The 23,540-nt window shown below is 51.3% G+C and overlaps 1 protein-coding gene across 4 annotated transcripts; it reads right to left on the reverse strand.

Annotated features, from left to right (window-relative positions):
- Positions 1–4: 4 nt before the first annotated feature.
- On the reverse strand, positions 5–23,074 carry DAP3 (death associated protein 3). Of its 4 annotated transcripts, none has more exons than XM_066568052.1 (14): positions 23,011–23,074; positions 22,086–22,148; positions 21,506–21,551; positions 14,860–14,973; positions 9,725–9,826; positions 7,452–7,560; positions 6,831–6,923; positions 5,773–5,903; positions 5,515–5,595; positions 3,435–3,593; positions 2,148–2,207; positions 1,017–1,106; positions 225–342; positions 5–115 (listed from the first exon to the last, which is right to left on the reverse strand). In XM_066568052.1, the coding sequence occupies exons 3-14, from the start codon at positions 21,545–21,547 to the stop codon at positions 30–32; spliced, it is 1,185 nt and encodes a 394-aa protein (XP_066424149.1). In that variant the 5' UTR covers positions 21,548–21,551; positions 22,086–22,148; positions 23,011–23,074; the 3' UTR covers positions 5–29. The 4 variants fall into 4 exon arrangements, with proteins under 4 accessions (XP_066424149.1, XP_066424146.1, XP_066424148.1 ...); XM_066568049.1 differs by having other exon boundaries at positions 5,685–5,903; XM_066568051.1 differs by lacking the exon at positions 23,011–23,074 and adding an exon at positions 22,804–22,965 and having other exon boundaries at positions 5,685–5,903.
- Positions 23,075–23,540: the final 466 nt, after the last annotated feature.

The raw sequence follows: 23,540 nt of genomic DNA on the forward strand, positions 1-23,540 counted from the left end.
GGACAGCGGGGAACGGAGCCTTTATTGCGCTATAGGGGTCCCGCCAGCCGGTCCAGCTGCCGCGGGTTGGAGCCGCTGAGGAACTGCAGCTCCGCTTTGCCATCCTCCGTGTGCGCTGCGAGAGAGAAAAACAGAGAAAAACAGAGGAAAAACAGAGCTGGAGGGGCTGCGGGAGGGCTGGAGGGAGGGAACGGCTCCGGTCTTGCCCCTCTCCCAGCACTGACCTTTCTCGTGCTGCAGCCACCTCCGCTCCAGGTAGTAGCCGTAGCAGCTCTCGAACTCCCTCGGGCTGTAGTTGGGGACCGGGATGGGCACAAAGGGGTCCAAGGCATCGAAACCCTCCTGGGAAGGGAGCTCAGGCAGGGTCAGTGCTGGGGACACGGCCCAGAGGCCTTGGGAGCTCATGGAGTCATGGAATACCCAGAGTTGGAAGGGACCCACAAGGATCACCCAGTGCAGCTCCTGGCCCTGGGACACCCCAGCGATCCCAGCCTGTGCCTGGGAGCGGTGTCCAAGCGCTCCTGGAGCTCTGGCAGCCCTGGGGCTGTGCCCATTCCCTCTGGGAGAAGAACCTTTTCCTGCTGTCCAGCCCAAGCCTGCCCTGACACAGCTCCAGGCGTTCCCTTGGGTCCTGTGCTGGTCACAGAATCAGAGCTGCAGGTCCCTGATCTCCTTTCAGGCTCCTCTTTTCCAGCTGGACTGAAATGCCCTCAGATGCTCCTCATCCTGCAGACCCTCCCTGGGACACTCTCCTGCAGCTTCAGCCCTTTCACAGACTGTGATGCCCAAACTGCCCCAGGGCAGAGCAGGGACAGTCCCTGCCTTGTCCCTGTGCCTGGCACACCCAGGACATTTTTGGCTGCCCTGGCACTCAGGGCACTGCTGACCCAAGGGTGTATGTGATCCACAGAGAGCCTGAGCAGTGTCCCCTTGAACAGAACCAGGTCACCAAACAATTTTTTTGTTTGTTTCCCAATGTGAAGAGGGGAAAAAGCCCAAAAGAGGCCGTGACTGACCTTTCCCAGCAACTCCTGGGGAGTGTAGGCTGAGCTGGGCTTGAAGAGCGAGCCAGTCTGGCTGAGGGTGGTCACAATGGCACCTCCACTCTGGAAAGCAGATCAGAAATAAAAATGCTGTCAGCTGCAAACCCAGTGCTGGTTTAGGATTAACCCCTGAGGCATCTTTTGATTGCAGGATGGAGCTGCAGGAGCAAGTCCAGAGGAGGTTCCATGGTGGAGCCCCTCTGGAGCCAGGCTGGGAGAGCTGGGGGTGCTCACCTGGAGAAGGAAAAGCTCCAGGGAGAGCTCAGGGCCCCTGCAGGGCCTAAAGGGGCTCCAGGAGAGCTGGGAACAAGGGATGGAGGGACAGGACAAGGGGGGACGGTTTCACAGTAACAGGGCAGGGCTGGATGGGATATGGGGCAGGAATTCCTGGCTGGGAGGGTGGGCAGGCCTGGCACAGGTGCCCAGAGCAGCTGGGGCTGCCCTGGATCCCTGGCAGTGCCCAAGGCCAGGCTGGATGGGGCTGGAGCAGCCTGGGACAGTGGGAGGTGTCCCTGCCATGGCAGGGGGGTGGCACTGGGTGGGCTTTAAGATCCCATTCTGGGACCTGGATTCTTCAAAAATTCTGCAAATTAACTTTTTATAATGCTCCAGACCACACTAATCCAGGCTGCTCCGTGTGAGCACAGAGAAAATAAATAAACAGCTCACGTTCCCATGGCTGGCATTAAAACTTTTCTTACCTGTGATGGGTTTTCTATGCCAACAAGTGAAATACTTTAAAATGGACTTTCCTATACACCTTTAAATCTGCAGCCTACTGGTTCTAGCTCCAAGGGGGTGGAAAAAGCAGCATGAGGAGTTGACCTCCTACAGCAAAATGTTCAGAAAGCAGAAGTTCTCACAAGCTCCAGGAATTCATAACCCAAAGGGCTGTGAGACACCTCCAGCTCAGGGTCCCCCAGCAGAGCTTGCCAGGGCAATCAGGAAATGCTGCTGCAGGTTTCAGCTGTCCTCATCTCCTCAGGGGTGTCACAAACACTCGTGAGACACTGCTGCTCTCCCTCAGCACTGCTGCACCCGTGCCTTTGGGCTTGTGCAGATGTCATTGCTGGGATCTCACTGCTGGCAGAGCCTGGAACTCACCCAGTCGTTCCTCAGCATCTTCCGCAGGTTGTGCACGAGCGTCAGCTCCTCTGGAGAGACCTGGTGGAGATGGTCTGCATCACCATTTCACTGCCAGCAGCTTCTGTCAGACACAAATTCCCCTCCCCTCGCTCCAGCTAGGCTGGCAGGATCATTTCTATCCTTCAGGCACCTTTTATTCTCTGCTTTCCCTGGGCCCTGCAGCATCGGGCCTGAGTCACGCTGCACTGAGCAACAGCCAGGCCCTGCCCCTCCAACAACACCCACCTGCACTTCCGCCTCAGGGAGAGAAGGAAAAACTCAGGAAAAATTGTCTGAAGCACAATATGAACCTTTCAGGCCCCTCCAAAGCCTGAACATTTGCAGGGATTGACACAGAACTAAAATTGAAGCAGCCTCCCTGCTCCTCCCTGCAGCAGGAATCAGGGCTGTGCCAGGGCAGAGCTCTGGGGAAATGATGCCTTAGGATTTTAGCTTTTATAATTTTTATATATTATATTATATTATATTATATTATATTATATTATATTATATTATATTATAATTTTGAAATTTTATAATTTTTATATATTTGTAATCCTGCAGTTCTTAGTGTCTAACTCTAAACTCCACATACAATGCTAGCTACAGCTTTCCCATTTTGGGCAGACACAAGAATCCCTCTCCAGGCCTGGCAATCAAGGACACCTCCCTGACTCAAGCCTTGAGAAATGTCAAAGAAAAGGGAGCTGGGGGGACCAAACTTGGGGTAAATGCCTTCATTACCTGAAGTTGTAATTGGAAGATTAACCTCCAATATGCAAATGGACCAAACTTTTAAAAGTGTGAAAACCTGTGATATGTTGTCCATTTTGTGTGCAGCCCCTAGGGGCTTTGTCTGCCCAAAATGTACCTGAAGACCCATCAATAAATAGAACTGCTTTTATCCCCTTAATTTTGTCTGGCCTCTGCTTTTAGGTAGCCCAAAAAGGCACCTGTGGAAGAGGTTTTATAGTGACTTGTGAGACAGAGAAAAGTTTGAGAAGAGGATCCATGTTTACCCCTGAAAGAATTTTCTACCAAGGCTGTTGACACAGAAACCAAGAAAGAAAGAAGGAGAAATAAGAAAAACCTGCAACTATGAGCACTTTGTCTTTCCTGACCAACGAGTGAGGTGTAAACTTCTGAATTTTGCAAGAATGTATAAAAACCATGCACGCTAGAATAAAACCAGGTTTGAAGCCTTCTGAAAATGGAGAGGGTTGCTTGGCCCTGTGAGCATCTGCAGCCCACCAGGCCCATCCTCACCGGGCTCTTGTCCTCCTTGCTCAGCGTGGTCCGGCCCCAGAGCGCGTTGACGCCGTCCACGGCCACCAGGAGCCGGAAGGAGCCGCGGTGGCTCTGCAGCCTCAGCTCCCTCAGCAGCACCCCCACGGCATCGCTGGCACTCCTGACCCGAGCCAGGCCCTGCAGGGAGCACAGGGCACACAGCTCAGCCTGCCTCGGCCCTGGGCTGTGCTCTGTTTGCCACCTGTCAGAGGCGGGGCAGTTATCAGCTCTTCATTGTTAAATTAACACTGCTAAAACCAGGTGGGGCAGTTATCTGCTGTTAATTAAAATTAACACTGCTAAAACCAAGTGGGGCAGTTATCTGCTGTTAATTAAAATTAACACTGCTAAAACCAAGTGGGGCAGCTATCTGCTGCTCATTGTTAAATTAACACTGCTAAAACCAAGTGGGGCAGTTATCAGCTCTTCATTGTTAAATTAACACTGCTAAAACCAAGTGGGGCAGCTATCTGCTGCTCATTGTTAAATTAACACTGCTAAAACCAAGTGGGGCAGTTATCAGCTCTTCATTGTTAAATTAACACTGCTAAAACCAGGTGGGGCAGTTATCTGCTGTTAATTAAAATTAACACTGCTAAAACCAAGTGGGGCAGTTATCTGCTGTTAATTAAAATTAACACTGCTAAAACCAAGTGGGGCAGTTATCTGCTGTTAATTAAAATTAACACTGCTAAAACCAGGTGGGGCAGTTATCAGCTCTTCATTGTTAAAATTAACACTGCTAAAACCAAGTGGGGCAGCTATCTGCTGTTCATTGTTAAATTAACACTGCTAAAACCAGGTGGGGCAGTTATCTGCTGTTAATTAAAATTAACACTGCTAAAACCAAGTGGGGCAGTTATCTGCTCTTCATTGTTAAAATTAACACTGTTTAACACAGCTAAAACCAGGTGGGGCAGTTATCTGCTGCTCATTGTTAAAATTAACACTGCTAAAACCAAGTGGGGCAGCTATCTGCTGCTCATTGTTAAATTAACACTGCTAAAACCAGGTGGGGCAGTTATCTGCTGCTCATTGTTAAATTAACACTGCTAAAACCAGGTGGGGCAGTTATCTGCTGCTCATTGTTAAAATTAACACTGTTTAACACTGTCAAAACCAGGTGTGGCAGTTCTGTTCACTGGGCAGTTTTCTTTATCTCTTCCACAATCAATCCTCCCTCCAGGAGGTATCTGCTGTTAATGAGCCATTAATTATTAATTATCTTCTGTCCATGGCCAGTGAGTGTCCCTGCAGGGCTGATCCAATCCCATCATCCCATGGGGAGATGCTGCGCCCAGGGGAGGAGCCAAGCATTCCTACCTGGGTACAATCTGAGCTTTGGGACAGCCCAGCAGCCTTTGCCCAGGGCATTGCCAGAGGAGCAGCTTCTGCTGCCCTGCATGGCCAGAGGGAGCCCAGGCCCATCTGCAGCAGCCCTGGAGCTGCAGAGGAAAACTCCCCCCTTGTGCAGGATCCCTGCTCCAGCAGAGCCACAGCTGGCACTGCAGGAGGGCTGAGCCCCCATGGGATGGGGCTGTGCCACCCCCTGACACACAGGGGACAGGGCATGGGCTGACTCTGGCAGTGTTTTTTTGGGTTTTTTTGTACTATTGCATTTGTATTTTTATTTTTCCTAATAAAGAACTGTCATTCCTATTCCCACATCCTTACCTGAGAGCCCCTTAATTTCAAAATGGTAACAATTCAGAGGGAGGGGGTTCACATTTTCCATTTCAGGGGAGGCTCCTGCCTTCCTGAGCAGACAGACACCTGTCTTGTCAAACCAAGACAATTTCTTGCTAGGGGGTGACTTTTGGGCAGCCCTTCCAGAGGAAGACAAACTGACAGTCAACAACCTCTTCCAAGAGCAGTTTGAGCATCAAAACATGGGAATTTCTAATTCTAACTTGGTCTTCTATCCAAATTCTCTGTACAATTTTCTTTACAGATCCACCACATCATCACCTTTTGTGGACAGGGAGAGGCCTCCTATTTCCCAGGACTCCCATCTCTAAGATCCTGAGGAGCAATCTGTCCCTCAGTGGCTGTTCCTTACCTGCTCCACCACTTCCCTCAAAGGTCTGCCCTCCTCTGTGCTTTCTCTTTTGCCCCAAATGTATTTTTTTTGTGTTTTTATCTGTGGGAAGAAAGCAATGATGAGATTGGGGATGATAGGAGGCAAAGCAAGGCTGGATTGCAGCATCTGGGAGAAGCATCCACCAGCACCTGCCATCCCCACAGAGGGATCCAAAGTGCTTTTCCTCCAGCAGCTGAAGAGCAGCACGGGGCAGGGGTGGGGTTTGCAGCCACCAACCTCTTCCAGGAAACGTTCATTGGAGGTTTTGAAGTTCTTGAGCCAGACAGAAGCCTGCAGAGGCTGATCCAGCCTGTCTTTGTTGTAGGAAGAGTGAAAAAGCTCCTTGCAGTTCTTCACCCAGAGATGAGCTGTCAGCAAAATAAAACTGTTGGTTTGAATATATATATATATAATTTTTTTTTTAGTCAAAATAATGGTATGAGGTGGGGATGGTAGGGGTGTTTGTGTTGCTTGTCCTTATTCTGCAGCTCTGGTAGGGAAAGTCACAGAATCATGGAATGGGTTGGGTTGGGTTGGGTTGGGAGGGACCTTAAAGATCAACCAACCCAACCCATTCCATGATCCAGTGGGACACCTTCCAGTAACCCAGGGTGCTCCAAGCCCCATCCAAACTGGCCTTGGAGGGATCCAGGGGCAGCCACAGCTTCTCAGGGCCTCCCCACCCTCACAGGGAGGAATTCCATCCCAATATCCCATCCATCCCCGCCCTCTGGCAGTGGGAGGAGGCCATTCCCCCTTGTCCTGTCCCTCCAGTCCCTTGTAAATATTCTCTCTCCATTTTTCTCACAGTCCCATTAGGCCCTGGAAGGCCACAATCAGGCAAACCCAGAGCCTTTTCTTCTCCAGGCTGAACAATCCAAATTTCTTCTTCTGAACTGAACAATCCCAATTCTTTCCTCAGAGCAGAGCTGCTCCCCTGATCCCTCTGATCATCTTGGTGCCTCCTCTGGATTCATCTCAACAGGTTCATGGCTTTGGGACCCCAGAGGTGGATGCAGCTCCATCCTTCCTGCAGAACTGTCCCTCAGGAGCAGAGGAGGCCACACAGACCCCAAAAATCTCTTTCCATGCTCGTTAACAATGGAGAAAACCAGACTGGCCCCAAGGATGTGTGAGCAGGTGAAAGTAACTAATTATGCTCTACTTTATTTGGGGTTTTTGTGTTTTATGGACCTTTTCCACTATGGAAAAACAAGGACAGGTTGTGGAGGGATATCCTAGAGCTCCTGAAGCAGCTTTTTTGGTGTGTGGTAACAGAGCCCTGGGTTTCTCACCATCTGGGATGTGCAGCACCAGCCAGCCCTGCCTGGAGCAGTAGTGAACCACGTGGCACAGGGTCATGGTCTTCCCTGTTCCTCTCTCACCATCTCCAGCAAGCACTGTCAAGGAAAGGCTCTGAAAAACCACTTCAGTTTGTACTTGACTGTGATTCCTCCAGAAAGGGCACAAAGGGAGCCCAGAGCTCACCCAGAGAGCTCCTTCTGCCTGTCCCCACCCCGCTGAGCAGAGCTGAGGAGCCCCTGCCCTGTGTGCTGACCCTGTCTGTGCCAGGAGTTAAAACAGAGACATCCAAGCTCTGAGCTCCCTGAAGGGCCCAGAGCCCCTGCACTGAGCACAGACCACATGAATGTATAAAAAGCAGGAATGCTGTAATAAAACCAGGTTTGGAGCCTTCTGAAAATGGGGTGCGCTGCTTTGCATTGTCTCTGTCTCAACTACAACACAGCCATGGAAAATATTTCTGTAATTCATTTTGTGCTTGGATGGTAGAGATGAAAAACACTGGAATGAAAATCTCCACCTCTGGAGACCAGCCCAGCCCAGGCTCACAACCAGCCTCTCCCCTGCAGGAATTCCTTGTGTTTCTCTCTATTCCAGCTGCAGCTGAAGGATACAGATCACATATCTGACAGCAGGGTGGGCCAAGTTGGAGCCCTTCAGGTACGCCAGGATCTCCAGCGCCGGCCTCCGCACCATCACCCGCGCCTCGTTGAAGGTCTGGATCTGAGGAGGGACAGCTGTGACCAAAGTGCCACAGCTGCCCCCAGCCCTGCTCCAAACCTGCCTGCAGGCCCCCAGCACCCCCAGCCATGGGTTTCTCCAGGTCAGCATTGAAGGCACCTGAGATGGTAGCTCGTGGTCAGACTCAGGTGTTTTTACTACTACTATTATTATTATTATTATTATTATTATTATTATTATTATTATTATTATTATTATTATTATTACTATTATTACTATTATTACTATTATTATTACTATTATTATTTTTATTTACCTGTGTTACAGCCTCACAGCCATGAGTTCTGCAGCCTTTCATTAGCAAGGCACAAAAATTGTTCACTATCTCTTCTTACAAGGTCTTTTAAGACTAAACTTTCCAATTAAGAAATGACACCTAGGTTATTTTCCTTTTAACCCAATAACTGATCCCTCCAAGCCCCCAGTGCAGACTTTTCTGTCCAATTATAAAACATCACCCAAACCCATGAAGAAGAAGGAAGAAGAAGGGAAAGAAGAACAACTTTGCTCTAAAACTTCTATCTTGCTTCATATTTCTTTCTCTATTCTAAAACCCCAAACTTCATGTTTTCTACTTAGTGATATTACATGCTTCTAACCAACTACACACCTGTTAATTTTAGTATTATTAATTAATTTTTGAAGCCTTCTCCACAGCCTCAGGTCAATTGTAGTGTTTTCTTGTGGGTCTGTGCCAATTAAGAAATGACACCCAGATTATTTCCCTTTTAACCCCAGAACTGATCCCTTGAACTTGCACTGAGGACTTTTCTGTCCAATTACAAAACATCACCCAAATCCATGAAGAAAAAGGAAGAAGGTAAAGAAGAACAACCTCTGCTCTAAAACTTCCATCTTGCTTCATATTTATTTCTATATTCTAAAACCCCGAACTTTAAGTTTTCTACTTTAAGTTTTCTACTTTTCTACTTTAAGTTTTCTACTAACATCCTTTGTGATATTACACAAAGTAATACCACAAAGTAAACTTCTAACCAACTACACACCTGCCATTTTAGTATTATTAATCAGTTTTTGAAGCCTTCTCCACAGCCTCAGGTCAATTGTAGTGTTCTCTTGTGGGCTGTGCCTCTAAGCACAGAAAGTTTGAAATTCCCAGCATCCAGGGCTCCAACACCCAGCTCTGCCCAGCAGCACCCACAGGGTTGGTCAAGCAGCACCTGAGAGTTGGTCAAGGGCTGCTTCCCCTCAGTGAAAGGATTTTCTGGTCCTTCCTGTACCCAAAAAGAGTTTTCTGGATCACCTGTTCCCACAAATGGGGTGGGGGAGCCTGGCCTGGCCATGAATCCAACTCAGTGACCTGGATTTGCACAGGTGAGGAATCTGTCCCTGACCCAGGCAGGGCAGAGCCTGCACAGCTCCTTCCCCCTCACCCCACAGATCAGGAGACAAGATTGTGTTGTTGCAGATAGAAACTTATTTCATGAGACAGCCTGGTTCACACAGAAATACAGCCACGTGGAAGAGTTTTACAGCAACTTCTGTGAGCAGACAGAAGTTTGAGAAGAGGATCCATGTTTGCCCCTGAAAGAATTTTCTACCAAGGTTGTTGACATAGAAACCAAGAAAGAAAGAAGGAGAAATAAGAGAAACCTGCAATTATTCCAATGAGCACTTTGTCTTTCCTGACCAACGAGTAGAGTGTAAACTTATGAGCTTTGTAAGGATGTATAAAAAGCATGCATGCCAGAATAAAACCAGGTTTGAAGCCTTCTGAAAATGGAGAGTGTTGCTTTGTAGAAAATATTTCTGTAATTCATTTTGTGCTTGGATGTTCCAGATGAAAACCACTGGAACAAAAGTTGCCTGAGGTGGAACCCTCAACCTCTTCTGCTCTGGGTGGTTGACTCATCTCTTTTAGATGCTGAAAATCTCTATAATGGCAAGGGATAACTGCACTCTGCTCTCTCCCATCCCAACAGGAAAACACCACAGTCACCAATGGATCTGCTTCTTCCCACACAGAATCATGGAATTAGGCTGGATGGGAGATCCTTAAGATCATCCCAGCCATGGGCAGGGACAGCTCCCACTACCCCAGCTCGTTCCAAAGCCCCTTCAGCCTGGCCTTGGGCACTTCCAGGGCTGCAGGGCAGCCCCAGGGCATCCCTCCAAGCTGGAATACCTGCTGCTGGAAACGATGGGGCAGCCCATGGGGGAACACAGCCTTCACCTCCTGCAGGGGGATGCTGTACAGGCGGCCCTCGTGCTGATCCGTGTGCTTGGCCTGCAAGAGAAGAGGGCAATTGGGACCCTGGGAGAGAAAAGGGGAATTGGGACCCTGGAAAAGGGGAACTGGGACCCTGGAAAAGGACAATTGGGACCCTGGAAAAGGGCAAATGGGATCCTGGGAGAGAAAAGGGGAACTGGGACCATGGAAAAGAGGAATTGGGACCCTGGGAGAGAAAATGGCAACTGGGACCCTGGAAAAGGGGAATTGGGACCCTGGGAAAGGGGAATTGGGACCCTGGAAAAGGACAATTGGGACCCTGGGAAAGGGGAATTGGGATTCTGGGAGAGAAAAGGGGAATTGGGACCCTGGAAAAGGGGAATTGGGACCCTGGGAAAGGGCAACTGGGACCCTGGGAAAGGGCAACTGGGACCCTGGAAAAGGGCAACTGGGACCCTGGGAAAGGGGAATTGGGATTCTGGGAGAGAAAATGACAACTGGGACCCTGGAAAAGGGGAATTGGGATCCTGGGAGAGAAAAGGGGAATTGGGACCCTGGAAAAGGGGAATTGGGACCCTGGAAAAGGGCAAATGGGATCCTGGGAGAGAAAAGGGGAACTGGGACCATGGAAAAGGGGAATTAGGATTCTGGGAGAGAAAAGGGGAATTGGCACCCTGGAAAAGGGGAATTGGGATCCTGGGAGAGAAAATGGCAACTGGGACCCTGGAAGACAAAATGACAATTGGGACCCAGGAAGAGAAAATGGCAATTGGGACCCTGGAAAACGGCAATTGGGATCCTGGAAAAGGACAATTGGGATGCTGGGAGAGAAAAGGGCAATTGGGACCCTGGAAAAGGGGAATTGGCATCCTGGGAAAGGGCAATTGGGACCCTGGGAGAGCAAAGGGGAACTGGCACCTGGTGATGCCTTCCCTGGGCACAGGAGCCTGGGAGGGTGGGCAGGGAGGCAATGCTCAGGCACAGGCAATATTCTCTCACTGGGGGCAGAGCAAGAGGAGGAATAACACAAAAGGAATAAAGCAGGAACACAATAACACAAAGGGAATAAAGCAGGAACACAATAACACAAAAGGAATAAAGCAGGAGCTGTGGGGTCAGGACACTGCTGGCAGATGCTTGGAAGAGGCCAAAGAGAGGAGACCCCAGCGGGCACTGAGCAATGGGGGGATTCTCTGAGCCCATGCACAACCTGTGGTGTTTGGGGGGCACCATGGATTTACCTTCCAACAGCCCCCCCAAACCGTGGCAAGGCTGTGGCACCCTTCTGAGTCACCTGCTGCTCTCACACCCACTTTCTTCTGTGACAAAATGATGTTTTCTGCCTTGGGCTGCTGCCTCCCAGCAGTGATTCCCACTGTGCCGTTTGGTTACTGGGGCTGGAGGCTTAAAACTCCCAATTTCTTTTTTGGGGCAATAATTTCCAGTCCCTTGTGGTGACCCCAGTGATCAGGGCTATTCCTCCACTGCACCTGATGAATCCTGCTGCATTTATTTCCAGTGTTTCCCCTGCAGGTCTCACCATAATGACAGCAAGAAGCTGTTGTCCCTGGGATCTGATTTTTTTTAAATTTATTTATTTATTTTTATTTTTTAATTATTTTAATTTTTTTTTTTTATCTGAGAATTTAATTTTTCCCTTCATGATTCTCTTTTCCTGCCATGCAATACCTGCAAAGCCCTTACTTATTTCCTCTTGCTCAAATCATCCTTTTTTGTGTCTTGTCTAATTAGGACAGTCAACAGAGACTACTCTGCAGCCCTTCCTGTGTGACTTTTAGCAGTTTTGTGTTAATCTTTGAAGCTTAGATCTTGTCCTGCTCTGCTTTCTGCATTTTTTTCCATGGATTTAAAGTAAAACCATCCTCCTCTTTATTCCTGTTATAGATAAAAACTGCCATGCACAACAACAAATACAACAATTCCCTTGTTTTCTTTATTTTATGTGCCAGCATTTTTGTGTGCAGGTTTCTTCTGCCTGTTTGGCCGGGAATATTTTGGCTTTTCCCAGCTCTTGATGGACTCTCCATGGAGCACTGCTGGAAGCTCTGTTGCACATCCATGAATTTTCTGCTCCCAGGATTCTTGTTAAGTCTCCCTTCCCTTCTTCAGGACAGATCTGCAGCCTGTTCAGCACAAAATACCCCTCTGCTCCCACCTTCTGCCCCTTCCACTCAGCAGCCACCCCTGTCCCACCCTCCCTGGGGGACACAGGACAGGCCAGGGTGTCCTGGACTCTGGGCTTGACCTTGGCACAGCTGCAGGAGCTGAGGAACTCCTGATTCAAGGAATGATTTCTGGGAAGTTTGGTAACTTCAGCAAAAGGCTGAGCTGCTGGAGCTGCCAAACTGGGGGGTTCAGTGGTCAGGAAATCCTTGCACCAGGGGGGTAAATGTTAAATCCTGGCTGTTCAAGAGGTGCCCTGCTGTAAGGAGCTGGCACCTGAGGAGAAGTGTGAAAAACTTCTTTTTCCCAAGCTTATTTCAAACTGTGGCTTCCCTGGAGTTCTCCTGGACACACCACCTGTGGTTTTCCACAAGAGCAGGACTCCAGAGCCCATTTTCATCCTCAGCTTCATCCCTGCCTTGCTGCTTGACTTTGGGCAAATTCCTTCCCTCTCCTACACAATGTGGGTCATTTATCCTCCTGTTTCCTCCCCTGGAGCTGTGCTGATGGCAGGGTACACAAACTCTGCTGAAAAATGTGGTGTTCGGTGCCTTTCTTAGCCCCGTTTCAATGGGACTGTGTGGTGCAGGAGCTGAGTGCCCCAGGCAGGCCGAGGTGGCCAAAGGCAGAGCTCAGGCACGGGTCAGAATGGCAGAGGCGGTTGCCCGGCAACAGGAGGCAGGCACAGGACAGCGGGGACAGCGGGGACAATGGGGACAATGGTGGCCATCTGGGCTGGGCTGTGCAATGCACGGGGTCACGTGCGAGACCATCTCCCGCTGCCGTTTCCATAGAGACCCCGGAGGAATCACAGAGGCTCCAATTACACGGCAGCAGAAAAGCACCTCAAAGGCTCGTTCCATTCATTTCCTGCCCTTCATTTTGTGCTCCAGACACACACACAGAGGCTGAGGCTGCAATTGTGGTGCTGCAGGGCTGTGCTCAGGTCATCTGGGGTGTGGTTTTTATCCCCTTCACAGCCAGCTCAGGGAGGTTTGCCAGGAAGAATGAGCCTGGAGTTGAAATTCATGGTGTCTGATGAGAAGCCTGTGCCAGCTCCTGCAATCTCATCCGGGCAGCTCTGGAGAAGGGATCAATCCCTGCTCCCAGGAGCTCTCAGGGTCCATCCACCCTGAGCAGGTGCCCTGCACAGCCACGGCCCATTCATGGAGCTGATCCCTGCTGTAGGTGTGTGTGTACACCTGGTGCAGCTGTGTGCACCCCCTGTACCCCTGGAGTAGGTGTGTGTACCCCTGGTGTAGGTGTGTGTGTACACCTGGTGTAGGTGTGTGTACCCCTGGTGTAGGTGTGTGTGTACACCTGGTGTAGGTGTGTGTACTCCCTGCTGTAGGTGTGTGTGTACCCCTGGTGCAGGTGTGTGCACCCCCTGTACCCCTGGAGTAGGTGTGTGTACACCTGGTGCAGGTGTGTGTACTCCTGGTGTAGGTGTGTGTACCCCTGGTGTAGGTGTGTGTGTACACCTGGTGTAGGTGTGTGTACCCCTGGTGTAGGTGTGTGCACCCCCTGTACCCCTGGTGTAGGTGTGTGTACCCCTGGTGTAGGTGTGTGTACTCCCTGGAGTAGGTGTGTGTGTACACCTGGTGTAGGTGTGTGTACTCCTGGTGTAGGTGTGTGTACTCCCTGGAGTAGGTGTGTGTGTACACCTGGTGTAGGTGTGTGTACTCCTGGTGTAGGTGTGTGTGTACTCCTGGTGTAGGTGTGTGCACCCCTGGTGTAGGTGTGTGTGTACCCCTGCTGTAGGTGTGTGTGTACCCCTGGTGTAGGTGTGTGTACTCCCTGTACCCCCTGGTGCAGGTGTGTGTACCCCTGGTGTAGGTGTGTGTGCCCCTGCTGTAGGTGTGTGCACTCCTGGTGTAGGTGTGTGCACCCCCCGTACCCCAGCACAGTCCCAGGCAGCACTGCTGGCAGCCAGGATGGCCCTGGTGGCAGCCAGGGGACAGTGGTGGCAGCCAGGGGACAGTGGTGGCAGCCAGGATGGTCCCTGGTGGCAGCCAGGGCTGGTGTGTGCAGGGACAGTGGTGGCAGGATGGTGCTGGTGGCACCCAGGGGACAGTGGTGGCAGGGCAGGATGGCCCCAGTGGTGGCAGGATGGGCCCAGGGGACAGTGCTGGCAGCCTGGGGACAATGGTGGCAGGATGGCTCTGGTGACAGGCTGGGGACCACGGTGGCAGCCTGGGGACTGTGCTGGCAGGCAGGATGATCCCTGGTGGCACCCAGGGGACAGTGCTGGCAGCCAGGGGACAGTGCTGGCACCCAGGGGACAGTGGTGGCAGCCTGGGGACAGTGCTGGCACCCAGGGGACAGTGGTGGCAGCCTGGGGACAGGGCTGGCAGCCTGGGGACAGTGCTGGCACCCAGGGGACAGTGGTGGCAGCCTGGGGACAGGGCTGGCAGCCTGGGGACAGTGGTGGCACCCAGGGGACAGGGCTGGCACCCAGGGGACAGTGGTGGCAGCCTGGGGACAGGGCTGGCAGCCAGGGGACAGGGCTGGCAGCCAGGATGGTCCCTGGTGGCAGCCTGGGGACAGTGCTGGCAGGCTGGGGACCATGGTGGCAGGCAGGGGACAGTGCTGGCACCCAGGGGACAGTGCTGGCACCCAGGAGACAGTGCTGGCAGGCAGGATGTCCCTGCTGGCAGCCTGGGGACAGTGGTGGCACCCAGGGGACAGTGGTGGCACTCAGGGGACAGTGCTGGCAGCCTGGGGACAATGGTGGCAGCCTGGGGACAGTGGTGGCACTCAGGTGACAGTGGTGGCAGCCTGGGGACAATGGTGGCAGGATGGCTCTGGTGGCAGGCTGGGGACCATGGTGGCAGCCTGGGGACAGGGCTGGCACCCAGGGGACAGTTCTGGCAGGCTGGGGACAGTTCTGGCAGGCTGTCACTCACCGGGTCGCTCTCGCTGGTGTGGAAAATCGCTCGGGGCTTTGCTGCTGGCACATCCTGGCTGGACACGGAGCTCAGGCCAGCCCTGGCCGTGTGCAGGGCACAGCCACGGCCCAGCTGAGGGACGGCAAGGGGAGAAACGATTAAAATGAATTTAGATGTGTAGTGTTAGAAAGTTATGCTGCATTCATTTTCTTAAGGAGTGTGTTAGATATAGCTTTAGGTTATAACATAATGTTAAAATAGAAACTATGCTACAATGTTCAACATTATTCATTTTATGTTTACAATTATTTATGTTTATGTATTATGTTTACATAGCACATAAATATGTATTCTATTAAACATGTATTAATTTTCTTAAGTAGTGTGTTGAATACAGTTTTAGGTTACAATATAATGTTAAAATAGAAACTATGTAAATAATGTAAAATAGAAACTCAAGTAAGATACTTTTTTTAAAGAGAGGAATGAGGTACTCCCACCGAGATAGCAGCCACAGGACACCTAAATCTTTCAGAGAAAAAGAATTTATTGCTCCCTTATCAGAAGAAAATAACTTCTTCCTGTCTCACAGTGAGGATTCAGAGGAAGAAGTTGACACTGCCCAGACAGAATCCTGTGTTTGAATGGAATTTATGCATCATGCATGAGGTGTATGAATATGCAACAGGCTGCTGTTCTTGAGGGTTAATCCTCTGTTAACGTGGGTCCTTTTTCGGGCTCATTTTGCCCAGAAAGAGGTACCCAGACTGTCTGTAACTCTTTGATTTTATTGTCTTGTATTATCCTAATCCTAACTGTCCAAATTTTTATTACTCTAATTTTATTACTATTTTATAGCCATTTTATTACTATTAAACTTTAAAATTTTTTTTTAAAAAAGTGATTGGCGTTTTTCACAGAGGCAAGGAGACAACAAAGCTGTCAGCAGCCAGGGATTGCTGGGGAAAACCAGCCCAGGGCCTCTGCTCTGAGCCCTCTGTGATCCCAGCGAGGCACGAGCAACCCAGAGCTGAACTCTGATTGCAATTGCAGTGAAAACTCATCATTAGCATGGAAATTCAGCATGGCTGTAGAACCAGATTCCACATTTAGATACCTGCACTGAAACCATTCTCACCTGAGCCACTTCCACCTCACTGAGCCAAGCCCTGCACCTGAGGTTTACCCAAAATACAGAATTGAGTTTTTTACCCAATTTACACAAAATTCCTTAAGATCCCACATGCAGCCATTAAAGCCTCACTGCTGGGAAGTGCCCACACTGAGGAGAGGCAGCACCCTGAGAATTCAGCCTGTCCAACAATCCAGAATCACCTCAATTACCCAGGGATTAGTGCAGCTCTGCCCACTATTTGATATTTATAATTACACTCCCCACGCTGATTCCCCTGCCTGTGTCCCTGCACCCAGACTCTGGCATTAGGATCCAGACGTGGCTGAGAAACCAAAGCAGCCAGCTAAGCTGATTAATTCATTTTTCCCCAGCCAGCCCGCCTGCAAAGCCCAGCCAAAACAGGCAAGGAAGCGAGCAGCGGCAGGACAAGCATTTTATTATGTCGTGGCGAAAGAAAACACAAACATTTGTCAGTGATTTAGAAAGTGCATCCTCCAGACAGGCTCTGGGAGAAGCTGAGAGCCCCTGAGCAGCACTGACAGGGCCATGGCAGCAGTTTCTGATTTTGTGTGTCTGGGTGAGAGCAGCAGAACGCAGAGCTCGGAGCCAGGGACAGCTGTGGCGTGCCACAGCCCTGCTGCCACCCCAGGGCTCCTCGGGGGCCACTGCAAAGCCACCAGGGCTCCAGGGAAAGTGGGGCCAGGCTCATTGCAGATGCCTGAGTCAGCATTTGGGCACTTGCCCTCCCGTTAGGTGTGGGAACTCAGCACATCGCTCCCGATGTCCAGAGATGCCAGGAGAACCCTTGGGGGTCTCGGAAACCCTGGAATGTTGCCAGGAGTGTTTGGTGGCTTGATTTTGATCCATCCACAGAAGTGACAGCAGTTTGAGGACATGAGAATCACTTTAGAGTGAAGGGTGTAAAAGGGACACATTTAGAGGGTGAAATATAAACTTTAAGGTTTTTGGTACAGGGGGGTTATGGAGACAAGATGGAGGGATCAGGGCGTGTCTCGTCCTTCTTCTTTCTTCTTCTTGTCTTCCATCTCCTGTGGTGATGTTGGCACTTGGGGATTGGTTTATGGTGAAGGTGCACTTGCTAACATGGGTGAAAAGTATTGGAAAATAAAGGTAAATATCATGTACGTAGATTTTAGTATAAAAAGACATGACCGCCCCCTGAGAGTCAGAGTGCCCTTGGCTGCCTTGCAGATCAGACCTCTGTTGGGCAGACAGAAAATTTTGTAGATAAGAAACAATAAACAATCTGAAGATGGAAAAGCTGAAGAGTCCAGACTCGTCCTTTGAAACACGTGCGACCCAAGGACCGCCCTACCCGTGTGGGGGCAGAGACAGACAGACAGACAGACAGACAGACAGACAGACGGAGCCTCCCGTTAGGGAAGGGATGGAACCAGCCTGGAGCCTCTGGAACCAAGAGCTGCAGTGCAAATAGGGAGATCACTCAACACATCTTGTTCCCACGTTGCCCTTTTCCTCCTCAAATGCAAATGATCCTTCAGGATTGCTTATTTTAGTTGAAAATCCACAGAGGTGACAGTTTACAGCCTTGAGCAGGGCACAAAGATGCCAGTTTAATACATGAATAAATACAGAAGGCAATTCCTGTCACCTGATCATGTAGAAAATGTCAGCCCTGAGCCTGGAATCAGAATCCCTCTCATCTCCCTTGAACATCCTTGCACAGGGGGTCCAGAGAAGCTGTGGCTGCCCCTGGAAGCGTCCAAGGCCAGGCTGGATGGGGTTTGGAGCATCCTGGACCAAGGGAAGGGTCCCAGCCCCGGGCAGGGGGTGGGACTGGCTGTGGTGGGAGGTCCCTCTGGGATCTCATTCTCTCCCCCTCAAGCCCCAGGCGAGCGTCTGAGGGCTCTGGGCTCTGCTCAGCTGCCAGGGGAGCTCCCTGCCCATCCTCTGCCAGGGGTACCACACAAACCCTCAGCCCTGGGCACTGCAGTGCTGAAGGAAAACGAAACAAGCGTGAAATTCCTGCTCTGTGTGCAGGTTTTAGGGATGTCCAGGCACAGCCTTGAGCTGAATGATGCTTCATCAAACCAATATTAGCAATGTCACGTTTTGAAAAGCCCAAACTGAGCTCAGCAGGATGTGGAATCTCTGTGGGACACAAGGCAGCTCCTCATGAGTTCTCTGAAGGGAGAGGAACTCAGAATACAAGTCCAGTCCTCTGGTCTTGCAGCCAAACATTAAATTTCTATTTTTTTTCCATCAGCACAGCACATCCCAAGTGTAAATCACTCCTGCAATGACATTATTTTACTGCCATTTGCAGTCTTAGCACCACAGCTCCTTCCCAAAACCCCCTGGAACCTGGTGGTGCTTTGTGTGGAAAATGGATTTACAGAAAATTCTTAAAACTTGACAGAAGGTTCACAAAGCCTGTATTTGTATGTAAACTTTGAGATAAGAAATGTTGATTTCGAAATGTTATGGAAGAGGATAAACGTTGTTGAGAGAGAAACTAAACCAGAAATAAGTTTTAAAAGATGTTTTGCAAATAAGACTAAAAATACTTTGAAGAAATAGAACTATGAAAGATGCATTGTATTAAGGCTCACGAGGGGTAATTTTAGATTATTAATTTTAAAGTGTTTACAACACAGTGTAGTTAAAGTTGATAAGCTAGAAGCCACTTATAGTGAACTGTAATTAGGATTTGAATTAAACTTCAAACTTTGGACACTTTGGAACTTTGCCACTGCGGGCTGTGGGTGTGGAAGCAGCTCCCAAGCACCTGCAGAGAGGGAATTGCTCCTCTGAGGTGCTACAAAGTCAACACAGGCAGGGAGTACAGCCCTGCTCAGAGCTGTGCTGAGTTCCAGAGATGCACACTTGCATTTCACCAATCACTGTTTCCATTTACAAAAATCCACATTTTAAACTGCCTACAGATGGCTCAGGACACCCCAGCTGAAGCATTTGATACCCTGAGTTTATAAATTAATATCATATCCTGAGTTTAGAGGACCAAGGTGCTTGGTCCCTCCTCCTGAACAAAAGCTCAGCATCCATCCCTGCAGTTTGGAATGCAGGAACATCCACAGAGCCCTGCACAACCATCCCCAGCACATCCCTGGGCTTTGGAACATCCACAGAGCCCTGCACAACCATCCCCAGCACATCCACAGAGCCCTGCACAGCCATCCTCAACCCATCCCTGGGCTTTGGAACACCAGGAACATCCACAGAGCCCTGCACAGCCACTCCCAGCACATCCCTGGGCTTTGGAACACCTGGAACATCCACAGAGCCCTGCACAGCCACTCCCAGCACATCCCTGGGCTTTGGAACACCAGGAGCATCCACAGATCCCTGCACAACCATCCCCAGCACATCCCTGGGCTTTGGAATGCCAGGAACAACCACAGAGCCCTGCACAGCCATCCCAGCACATCCCTGGGCTTTGGAACACCTGGAACATCCACAGAGCCCTGCACAACCATCCCCAGCCCATCCCTGGGCTTTGGAACATCCACAGAGCCCTGCACAGCCACTCCCAGCACATCCACAGAGCCCTGCACAGCCATCCCCAGCCCATCCCTGGGCTTTGGAACACCAGGAACATCCACAGAGCCCTGCACAGCCATCCCAGCACATCCCTAGGCTTTGGAACATCCACAGAGCCCTGCACAGCCACTCCCAGCACATCCCTGGGCTTTGGAATGCAGGAACATCCACAGAGCCCTGCACAGCCATCCCAGCACATCCCTGGGCTTTGGAACAACCACAGAGCTCTGCACAACCATCCCCAGCACATCCCTGGGCTTTGGAACACCAGGAGCATCCACAGAGCCCTGCACAGCCATTCCCAGCACATCCCTGGGCTTTGGAACACCTGGAACATCCACAGAGCCCTGCACAACCACTCCCAGCACATCCCTGGGCTTTGGAACAACCACAGAGCCCTGCACAGCCACTCCCAGCCCATCCCTGTGGTTTGGAACACCTGGAGCATCCACAGAGCTCCCAGTGCGGCTCTGCACAGCCACCCCAGCCTCTCCAGCGCCGTTTCCCCGAGCAGGGAGCGGATTTTGGGCTGAGTTTCCATCTGCCAAGGGACAGGAGCCGCCTCTCCGGGATCCCTGAAATGGCAGCGAAACCATCACGTGGTGCCCGAGATGAACCGGGAGCGCCGAGCCGGGAGGTGGAGCTGTTCCCGCACCTTCCCGGGATCCGGGGCTGTTCCCGCACCTTCCCGGGATCCGGGGCTGTCCCCGCACCTTCCCGGGATCCCGGGCTGTTCCCGCACCTTCCCGGGATCCCGGCCTCGGGAATGCCGGGCTGACCCCGCTTGTCCCACGGATCCCGGGCTCTTCCCTCATATCCCACGGATCTCGGGCTGTTCCTGTATGATCCAAGGATCCGGGCAGGTCCCACATCTTCCAGAGATCCCGGGCTGGTCCCGATGTCCCCAGGGATCCCGGGCTGTTCCCGATGTCCCCCAGGGATCCCGGGCTGTTCCCGATGTCCCCAGGGATCCCGGGTTGTTCCCGCATGTCCCCAGGGATCCCGGGCTGTTTCCCGATGTCCCCAGGGATCCCGGGCTGTTTCCCGATGTCCCCAGGGATCCCCTGGATGTTCCCGCATGTCCCCAGGGATCCCGGGCTGTTCCCGATGTCCCCAGGGATCCCCTGGATGTTCCCGCATGTCCCCAGGGATCCCGGGCTGTTCCCGATGTCCCAGGGATCCCGGGCTGTTCCCGATGTCCCAGGGATCCCGGGCTGCTCCCGCAGCCTGCCCGGGAAGGGAAGCCCTGCACAGCCAGAGCTGCAGAAGGCAGAGCTGCAGCCACACGGCTGTGCTGGAGGGGAAAAGCCTGGAAAAGGCAAAAAGGCAGCAGCAAACCACACAGCTGGAACTCCTCTCCATCAGGAAAAAATTCCAGACCTGCTCCATGAGCTCCTGCTGCTGTTTAGGGTTTCAGGAGGCCCTTGGACGGCACAGGGATGCTGTGAGCTGGGGCAGAGTGCATCACTGTACCCACTCCAAGTACCGGGCCATTTCTGGCTCAGAAAATGAAACAAAAAAAAATAAAATAAAAGGTTTTTCCCCCAGAGGGTGCTGGGCACAGCCCCAAGGCTGCCAGGGCTCCAGGGGCACTGGGAGCTCCCAGCACAGCGGGGATTGCTGGGGTGTCCAGGCAGGGCCATGATCCTTCCAGCTGGGAATATCCCAGAATTCTGTGATCTTTGGCAAAACTCTTCCCAGAGCATCTGTGCAGGGCTGGTGGGTTGTGCTTCTGGACATCCCAGCCATGCCGAGTGGAATAATCCCTATTTCCTGAGAGACACACGAATGGAAGGTGCAGGATCTCAGAGCTGGTTCCAGCCGGGCTCCCCTCCCCAGACTCCTCAGGGAAACGTGGGAATGCTGGACCTACTCTTTCCTCAGCCCACAATGGGCATTCACTCATTTTCTATGCTGAAAATTGTCATTCCAGGCCACAGGAAAGTCAAAATATTGGAAATAGCACCAGGCTCTTGCAGGGCTTACCTTCAGAGAATGGCACATGAGTCCTTTCAGGCTTCTCAGCATTTTCCTGCAGGAACAGAAGTGGATATTTTAGGTTTTTTGTTCTATTTTTGATTTTATTTTAAAATATATATTTTTTTGTTATGCCTGAATATTTTATGCTGAGAGAGAACTGTTTGTGTTGAAAGACCTTCATGACAAAGCACACAAATAATTCAGAACAAGTGTCAGATGCTCTGCAGTAACACAGACTGGTGGTCAGCACCACTTGCTTAGGAAAAACTATTAAGAAAATGAAAATTATGATGATGATGATAATAATAATAATAATCCCATGCCATTTAAATAAAAATTACAAATAGTTGTAGTTTAAAAAAATTAAAATTTTTAAAATTTTAAAATTAAATTTTAAAATGTTAATGGAATAGTTTAACAGAAAACAAATAGTTTAATGGAAAGTAAAATCTTAATTTTTTAAAACTCCCTTTATCAGGGGCTTTTCCCCAGAACCTCCCAAGGAGAAAATGCTGATATTGCCTACCAAGGATGCTTTGAGAGTTCTTGGGTGCAGTAATTTGCATCCAAAGGGAGAATTAATTACCTGAATTGCTCAGGAGGAGCTGCTTCCTCGGTGGAATTGGTGAGCAAAACAAAGCTGGTTCACCTGCACAAAAGAACATTTGCACCTGTAACTGCAGGGAGCAGGAAAACAACCCCACAGGGCAGGGTGTGAACGCTCTAAATGAGAATTTTCATTCCTTCAGCTCAAATAAATGCAGGAAAACAACCCCCCAGTCCTGCTATTTCAGGAGCGAGTAAAGAGGGATTTTTGGACATTTTCCGTCCTTTGCTGGTGCACAGCAAGGAGAAATCCTATAGATCCCATTGATTTCATATCACTTTTAGCTGCAAAGAAAGCAGGGATGGAAAATCTTCTTTCCCAGTCACAGTCAGGAAAATTAAGGAGTCACAAAGCCTGAATTATATTAATACTTGACTTTTTTTTTTTTTTAATTTGCTGCTGACTCCTTTTAAAACCCGGGGTTAATTTTGAGCATTCTCAGAGAATGCTGAGATTCTGACAGAATCCCTGAACGACCAGCGCAGCTTTGGGGCTCAGCCCCGGGGGAAGGGGACGGAAACCGCGGCCCTGAGCGCACCTGGGCCGGCTCAGAATAGCCCCGGTGCACCGGGAGCGCTCCGGGCGCACCAGGCATGGAGTTCCGTGGTTTTACCACCAAAAATTACACACAATGCACCCCAAAAGTGCCTTTACAGCCACCAGAACGCCCCGTTTGCCCCAATTCAACAAAACCAACCCGCGGTCACCGCGCACCGAGCGCGGCCCGGCCCCCCCGGTGCCCCCCACGTGCTGCCCGCCGGGCTCCGTTCCCCATTCCCGGTCACACCGGGGGCCGGAGCGGCGCGGCCGCTCGGGCACGGCTCCGGGGGGAGCGGGAGGGCGCGGCCGAGCCCCCGAGGGAGCCGCGGTGTGACCGAAGGGGCCGCGGTGTCCCCGCACTCACCGGGGCCGCTCCCGCCGCGGTGACGGCGCCGCTACGGGAAGCGCTGAGGGACAAAAGAGGCGTGGTTACGAAGGGCGTAGTTAAGTGGGCGTGGTCAGAGGCGTGGCCTAAAACCCGGTGGTTTTGTGGGTGTTAATTGCTTTAATTGATTTCGTCCCTCCGCGCCGCGTTCGGCGGGGGCAGCGCGGGGTTGTGGGCAGGTTTTCAGGAATGGGGAAATGAAATCAGAGCGCTGGGATGGGGCGGATGGGAGGGAGCGCTGTGGGGCACATCTGGTACCACCACCCTGCTCAGACATCCCAGGGCACAGGACTGGGGCCAGGTGGCTCTGGGATCCCCAGGCACGGAGGCTCCACAGCCTCTCTGGGCTCTGCTCAGGGCTGGCACTGCCCAGGGCAGCAGTTCTGCCTCCTGGCCAGGGGCAGCTCCTGGGCTCAGGCCCTGCCCGTGGCTCTGGGGCCATTGCTGGGCCTGGAGCAGAGCCTGGGGCTGCTCTGACCTCTGCACACAGGGACAGACTGGGACAGACA

Source organism: Molothrus aeneus, chromosome 31 (genome assembly GCF_037042795.1).
Source record: "Molothrus aeneus isolate 106 chromosome 31, BPBGC_Maene_1.0, whole genome shotgun sequence".
Classification (NCBI taxonomy): domain Eukaryota; kingdom Metazoa; phylum Chordata; class Aves; order Passeriformes; family Icteridae; genus Molothrus; species Molothrus aeneus.